General features: G+C 42.8%; 1 protein-coding gene across 5 annotated transcripts in view; it reads right to left on the bottom strand.

Moving 5' to 3' along the window:
- Positions 1-6: 6 nt before the first annotated feature.
- NDST1 (N-deacetylase/N-sulfotransferase (heparan glucosaminyl) 1) overlaps positions 7-7,978 on the bottom strand; it is an 85,116-nt gene continuing 77,144 nt past the window's right edge. For all 5 annotated transcript variants that reach the window (XM_010850572.1, XM_010850571.1, XM_010850573.1 and 2 more), the window contains 4 exons: positions 7,340-7,510; positions 6,607-6,716; positions 5,149-5,251; positions 7-231 (listed from right to left, as the gene is read on the bottom strand). In XM_010850572.1, coding sequence (XP_010848874.1) covers positions 112-231; positions 5,149-5,251; positions 6,607-6,716; positions 7,340-7,510 — 504 coding nt within the window. In that variant the 3' untranslated portion in view covers positions 7-111. The remainder of the gene's footprint in view (positions 232-5,148; positions 5,252-6,606; positions 6,717-7,339; positions 7,511-7,978) is intronic.

Below are 7,978 nucleotides of genomic sequence, written 5' to 3'. Positions count from 1 at the left end.
TTGTGAGTGCTTGGCCAGCCGGGCCCCACTCCCCACTCTGCAGGTCAGTCTGGCTCAGCGTGTGGCGGGATGTCCCTGCCGTCACATTCAGTCCGGCGGTGGGGGCCGCAGCTACCTGGTGTTCTGCAGCTCCTCCCGGAGCCAGGTCGGCAGTGTCTGGCCCATCTTGTACAGCAGCTTGGAAAGCTCGACGTTGTGGTCCCGGTAATAGTCCTTCAGGAAGGCGCGGGACTGCAACAGGAAGGGAAGCTCAGACGTTGGTCATGCACTGGTTCGAGTGACCCCCGCCCCCGCCTCTGGAAAACCAGCACCCCGCTGCCATTATCCCCCACTCCCATTATTTATTCACAGCCTTCTTCAAAATGGTAACCTTCAAAAGAAAACATATAGTAGAAGCACCAAACTATAGTGCACAAGGTCGAAACTCGTGATTGGGAGAAGAGAGAGAGAATTAGCCAAGAGTATTTTGTTGAGGATTTTTGCATCCATGTTCATCAGTGATATTCGCTGATAATTTTCTCTTTTTCTGTGGTAGTATCCTCATCTGGTTTTGGTATCAGGGTGGGTGATGGTGGCCTCACAGAATGAGTTTGGGAGTGTTCCTTCCTCTGCAATTTTTTGGAAGAGTTTCAGAAGGTTAACTCTTCTCTAAATGTTTGATAGAATTTATCTGTAAAGCCTTCTGGCCCTGGACTTTGGTTTGTTGGGAGTTTTTTAATCACATTTTCCATTTCAATTTAAGTACTTATGATTGGTGTGTTCGTATTTTCTATTTCTTCCTCATTCCGTCTTGGCAGGTTGTACCTTGCTAAGAATTTATCCATTTCGTCTAGGTTGTCTATTTTGCTGGTGTTTAGGTAAGTGCTGAGAGTAGTTTCCAATGGTCCTTTGAATTTCTGTGGTGTCAGTTGTAGCTTTTCCTTTTTCCTTTCTAATTTTATTGATTTACACCTTTTCCCCTTTTTATCTTGATGAGCCTGGCTAATGGTTTATCAACTTTATCTTTTCAAAGACCCAGCTTTTAGTTTCATTGATCTTTTCTACTGTTTTCTTCATCACTATTACATTTATTTCTGCTCTGATCTTTATCCTCAACAAAATACTAGCAATTCTAATCCAACAATATAGTAAAAGGATTATACACCATGATCAAGTGGGATTTATTTCAGGGATACAAGGATTTTTCAGTATCTTCAAGTCAATTAGTGTGATACACCCCATCAACAAATTGAAGAATAAAAACCATATGATCATCAATTGATGCAGAAAAAGCTTTTGACAAAACTCAACACCAATTTATGATTAAAATCTGTCCAGAAAGTGGGCATAGAGAAAACCTACCTCAACATAACCAAAGCCATAAATGACAAACCTACAGCTAACATCATTCTCAATGGTGAAAAGCTGAAAGTATTTCCTCTAAAATCAGGAACAAGACAAGGATGTCCACTCTCGTCACTTTTATTCAACATAGCTTTGGGAGTCCTAGCCATGGCAATCAGAGGGGGAAAAAAAAGAAAGAAAAGGAATCCAAATTGGAAAAGAAGTAAAACCATCACTGTTTGCAGATGACGCACTATACAAAGAAAATCCTACAGGTGTTACCAGAAAGCTACTAGAGCTCGTCAGTGAATTCGGTAAAGTTGCAGGATACAAAATTAATACACAGACATCTACTGCATTTCTGTACACTAACAACAAAATATCAGAGATAAATTTAAGAAACAATCCTATTTACCAATGCATTGAAAAGAATAAAATACCTAGATGTAAGGCCAGATACTATAAAACTCTTAAGAGGAAAACATGGGCAGAACATTCTTCGACATAAATCACAGCAAGATCTTGTTTGATCTACCTCCTAGAGTAAGGAAAATAACAACAAAAATAAACAGGACCATAAACAAAATGAAAAGACAACCCTCAGAATGGGAGAAAATCTTTGCAAATGAAGCAATGACAAGGGATTAATCTCCAAAATATACAGACAGCGCATGTAGCTCAATATCAAAAAGCAAACAATCCAGTCAAAACATGGGTGGAAGACATAAGCAAAGATGGCTTATAGAGCACATGAAAAGATATTCCATATCACTGATTATTAGAGAAAAGCAAATCGAAACTACAGTGGGGTATCACCTCATGCCAGTCAGAATGGCCATCATCAAAAAGTCTACAATACTGGAGCAGATGTGGAGAAAAGGAAACCCTCCTACACTGTAGATGGGAGGTGAACTGGTGCAACCACTGTGGAAAACAGTATGGAAATGCCTTAGAGAACTAAAAATAGACCTACCATGTGATCCAGGAATCCCAGTCCTAGGCATATACCAGAGGAAACCATAATGAGAAGGAAAAAAAATGCACCCCGGGGTTCACTGCAGCATTTATGAACTTATTTACAAAATAGAAACAGACTCAGAGATTTTGAAAACAAGCTTATGGTTACTAGAGGAGGAGGAGAATAAACTGGGAGTTTGGGATTGATATATATACACTGCTATATTTTCAACAGATAACCAACAAGACTTACTGTATAGCACAGGGAACTATGCTTAATATTTTGTAATAACCTAAATGGGATGAGAAAGAACAGGTGTATCCATATGTACCAATGAGTCACTTTACTGTATACCTAAAACTAACACAACATTGTTTATCAACTATACTCCAATATGAAATAAAAATTTAGAAAAAAAGGAAACATATTAGAACACCCCCTAACACCATATATGAAAATAAACTCAAAATGATACAAAGACCTAAACGTAAGGCATGATACCACAAAACTCCTAGAAGAGTAACACAGGCAAAACATTCTGGCATAAATCATAGCAATGTTTCCTTAGGTCAGTCTCCCAAGGCAAAAAAAATAAAAGCAAAAATAAAGAAATGGAACCAAACTAAATTTAAAAGCCGCTGCAAAGAAAACCACTGACAAACTGAAAAGAGAAAATATGTACAAACGATGCAACCAAGGAGTTAATTTCCAAAATATACAAATAGTTCATGTAACTCAGTATCAAAAAAAAACAACTCAGTTGAAAGAGCAGACCTAAACAGACAGTTCTCTGAAGAGAACATACAGATGATCAACAGGCACATGAAGAGACAGTCAACATGGCTAAGTATTAGAGAAATGGAAATCAAAACTACAATGAGATCACTCCACAAGGATGAGAACGGACAACATCAAAGGCCTACACAAAATAAACGCTGGAGAGAATGTGGAGAAAAGGGATCCTTCCTATACTGTTGGTGGGGATGTAAAAATTGGCACAACCACTATGGAGAACAATAGAGAGGTTCCTTTTAAAAAACTAGTCATTGCAGCATTATTTATAATAGGTAGGATATGGAAGCAACTTAGATCTCCACTGACAGTTGAATGGATAAAGAAGTTGTGGTCCATATACATAATGGAGTATTAGCCATAAAAAGGAATGCATCTGAGTCAGTTCTAGGGAGGTGGATGAACTGAGAGCCTGTTATACAGAGTGAAGTCAGAGAAAAACAAATATCGTGTGTGTATATATATATATATATATCTGGAATCCAGAAGGATGGTACTGATGAACATAGTAGCAGGGCAGGGATAGAGACACAGTCATAGAGATCAAACTTGTGGTCACAGTGGAGGAAGAAGAGGGTGGGACAGAGTAGCATTAACACATATATATTACCATATGTTAAACAGATAGCTAGTGGGAAGCTGCTGAGTAACACAGGACCCCAGTGTGGTGCTCTGTGACAACCGAGAGGGGCAGGATGTGGTGAGGAGTGGGAGGCAGGTTCAAGACGGCGGGGACATATGTATACCTATGCCTGATTCATGTTGATATATGACAGACACCAACACGACTCCATAAAGCAATTTTCCTCCGATTAAAAACAAAAACTAACACTAGATCTAGAATATGATCCAGCAATCCAACGCCTAGCCATACATCCAGAAAGAAAGCAACTCCTTGGGATGCGTGTATCTTTTCACATACGTGCAATGGAAAGATGTGTGCACCCCATGTTCACAGCAGTACTGTTTACAATAGCCAAGATGTGGAAGCAACCCATGTGACTATCAACAGATGAATGGATAAGATGCGGCACGTGTATATACACACTAGAAAATTAAAAAGAACGCGCTCTTGCCCTTTGCAGCAATGTGGATGGACCTACAGGATATCACACTAAGTGAGGTCAGACAGAAAAAGACAAATACCGTATGATATCACTTCATATGTGGTATCTAAAAAGCAAGTCTATTTACAGAACAGAAACAGACTCAAAAAACAAACTTATTTGTTACCAAAGGGAAAGGGAGTGGGGTGGGGCAAATTAGGAGTATGGGATTAACAGATACACAATGCTATATATAATAGATAAGTAACAAGGATTTACTGCATAACATAGGGAACAATATTCAATATCTTGTAATAACCTACAAGGAAAATAATCTGAAAAATTTATATATATATATATATATGTATATATATAAACACTGAATCACTTTGCTGTGTACCTGAAACATACAATATTGTAAATCAACTACACTTGGATTTTTAAAAAATGAGCAAGGGGTAATGAAAAAACTCGGAAACATAACCACAGTCACAGTTATGTATGTTTTACCATTCATTTATACCATAAAGGATGTCCTCTCCTACAAGAATGCCTCATCCATCCATGCCATAGGTCCAAATGCTACTCCATCCTTCCAGGCCCAACTCCAGAGTCAGCCCCCACCTCATGTGAGAAGCCTTTACCCGTCCAGCTTCACATGGCACGTCCTTGTTCTGAAGTGCCATCACACACGTGCATACCTAATTACACCAAGCACTTTTTGCCTTGTATTCTACTTATTTGCATGTGTGACTCATTTTCCTCCTAGACTAGGAGCTCCCTGAAGGCAAAGAACATGTCTGATTCATTCTCAAAGCCCCATAGCATTCAGCCCTTGTGAAAGGAAATACTCTGACTAAATCAACTCTGAGTCGCTAAATCCTAGCCCATGTTTCCTCCTAAGAATGCTATCCAAGAAATGTCAAGGCAATGCATTGAGCGCTGGGTGTCAGGTAAAGAGAAGCTTCTCTCCAGTACGGGACCCCCATCATTTACTCCCCTGCCACAGGCGGCATGTCTGCTACTTACATCCAAGTCCATCTCCGGGTACTTCCGGCCCTTGCTCTTGCCTAGACACTTGGTTTTTCCTCCTTCGAGCAGCTGGCACCAGAATCCTTTCTTTGGATCAAACCTGTGGGGGTGGGGAAAGGCTTCATCGTTCCTCAGCCTGGAAACCCTCCTGGCACTCTCCAACTCAGGGGCCAGACCCAGTAGGAGAAGAACGTTTAGTAGGGGTTCTTTTGCTTTTTAATAAATTCAATCTTTATCAAGAAATGCTCTATCTATAATTGTGTTTAAGCATGTGTATCACTGTAAAGTTGCTGTTGTTTAGTAAACTCCAGAACTGACAAAGCAAGGCTGCCTTCAGAATCTGAAGTCATGCTGGGCTTTCCAGGGTATTTTGGGGAGAGAAGGTGCTGTTACCGGGAGGGGAGGCATAATGACATCAGAATTCAGTCCCAGATCAGCAACTCTCTGGAGATTCTTGGGCATGAGAACAGTTTCCTTCTGGCAGGAAAGCCAGATGGGGGTTTCTGAATGGGTCACAGGGTAGGCATGGTGATGCTGAGGGCAGCTGTCATTTACTGAGATTAGTACATGCTGGGCACTGAGCCAAGAGCTCCACAAGATAGTGACCCTCGGGAGGTAGGAATTATTATTATCTGTACCCCCAACCTATAGAGGAGGAAAGTGAGGCTTGAAGGAACTAAGACACAAGTTCAAAGTCCCACAGTTAAAGAAGTAATGGGTCCAGAATCCTCACCCAGGCATCTCTGCTGCCACAGCTATGCCCTTAGCTGCTGCTCCTCTCTACCCTCAGAGCAGAGGACTGACTTTCCTTTTCTACCTTCATCCTCCAAAGTAGGGAGATGGGGGTATTCTTGCTGCAGGGCTTTCCGAAGAAGGTAGCTGGGGAAGGAAACTTTATTCTCCTCCTGAGACTGCCTCATCCAGCTGTGTGCATCACCTGTGATTCACCCTTGAAGACAGCCTCTCCTCAGCCCTGAGTCCCTCAACACAGGCGGGCACTTATTCATCTTGGGAGGGCATCCTCAGTGTCCTTGGATGGGGTTTTAAGTGATGAAAATTATTAACTGTTGACAATATTTATAGTATCTTTTCCCTTAAATTATATTTAAGTCATAAACTAATGCTGAGAAACCCTTAAGGGTATTAGAGTTGCTCATTGCTGGTCTAACTTAAACACTCTGAAAATGTTCAGTCCAGATTGAAAAGAACACCCTAGGGGAAGGACTACCAGAAGAGAACAGAGTCATCACCTCCCTTTTTCTTGAGTCAATACCTTTGTTTATATGACTCAAGTCATATTAACTTTTCTGCTAAACTGCCTTCAAGGCCACGCATACTTCCTCATACTTGCTGACTCTAATCTGTGTCTCTCTCCTAATCATTCCAGCCTCTGGCTTTTGGGCCCATGTGCCTGTTTAGGACATCCCCCTGCTGAAAGGCCAAGATAACACTCACGCCAACGTTTTGTGGTAGTCAATGGTGTTTGTCACCCCAAGGAACTTTTGCACTGTGTCCATCACTTTGGCAGGTTCTGTTCGCAGCAGTTTGCCATCCAAGACTAGAATCTGGAAATAAAGAAAAAGGAGAGTGTGATCTGAATCTGTTTTCACTCCAGGGGCCAACAGGCCCCCAGTCTTCAGCAGCCATGGTTATGGGTTGGGGCCCCTACGCTCTATAGAGTGCTTCCTCCTCCTCCTCGGACAGGAGGAGTCCCTGTGCCTCAGTGCTGGGCAGTCTTTCTCCCTGCCTTCTGCCAGCTTCTTCTGACTGATGCCGTCCTCTCCCAGCATTTAATCCATCACCAAGACTCTGCCTTCCCTCCTGCCCCTATGACACCCCCCCCGCCTCTCTCCAAGTTTCTGCACTACATGTCACTCTCCTGCCTAAACCCTCCAAGGGTTTCCTAAAATGCCTTAGCAACCTGGCCGTTTACCTCTCCAACTGGGCTCTCCCTCCCTCCCAGGGCCTATCCCAGGGCTTTCTGGGTCCCCTTAAGGTTACAGAGCCTGCTGTGATGGGACAAGGGCTTGGGATAAACAAGACTGAAACCTTTGAAGATCCCAAAGACCTAAGTGTCCAACAACCACATTTCTGGCCCTGTCACTGGTAAAAGAGATCTTGAGGTCCTCAGCTAACTGCCCCAAGTCAGTGCTATGGCTGCCCTTCCGAGGGTCAGGGATAGGCCTACCTGGTTGGTGTGAAAGGCGCTGAGCCAGCGCTCGATGTGGGTGGCGTACCAGCCAGGCACCAGGCAGCGGTTCTGGAGGGTGCGCAGTTTCAAGGATGCATCGGACCCAGCAGTGATCACCTCATGGAAAGTGTACTTCAGGGCTACCGGGTCATCATGGGCTCGCTGGTGCTGCAGACAAGCCGAGACAGGGTCAGTGTGTCACACAGAGGCACCAAAGGGACAGGCTTTTGTGGGGCAGTAACTAGGAGGTTTCTGGACTTCCTACTTTTCATTAGAGGGGACTGGAATGCAAAAGTAGGACGTCAAGAAACACCTGGAATAACAGGCAAATTTGGCCTTGGAATATGGAATGAAGCAGGGCGAAGACTAATAGAGTTTTGCCAAGAAAATGCACTGGTCATAGCAAACCACCTCTTCCAAACACACAAGAGAAGACTCTATACATGGACATCACCAGATGGTCAACACCGAAATCAGATTGATTATATTCTTTGCAGCCAAAGATGGAGAAGCTCTATACAGTCAGCTAAAACAAGACCAGGAGCTGACTGTGGCTCAGACCATGAACTCCTTATTGCCAAATTCAGACTTAAATTGAAGAAAGTAGGGAAAACCACTAGACCATTCAGGTATGAC

This window comes from Bison bison, unplaced genomic scaffold, assembly GCF_000754665.1.
Source record: "Bison bison bison isolate TAMUID 2011002044 unplaced genomic scaffold, Bison_UMD1.0 scf7180017864291, whole genome shotgun sequence".
Lineage (NCBI taxonomy): Eukaryota > Metazoa > Chordata > Mammalia > Artiodactyla > Bovidae > Bison > Bison bison.
The sequence above is the reverse complement of the archived record's forward strand: the minus strand, read 5'-3'. Positions and strand labels throughout refer to the sequence as shown.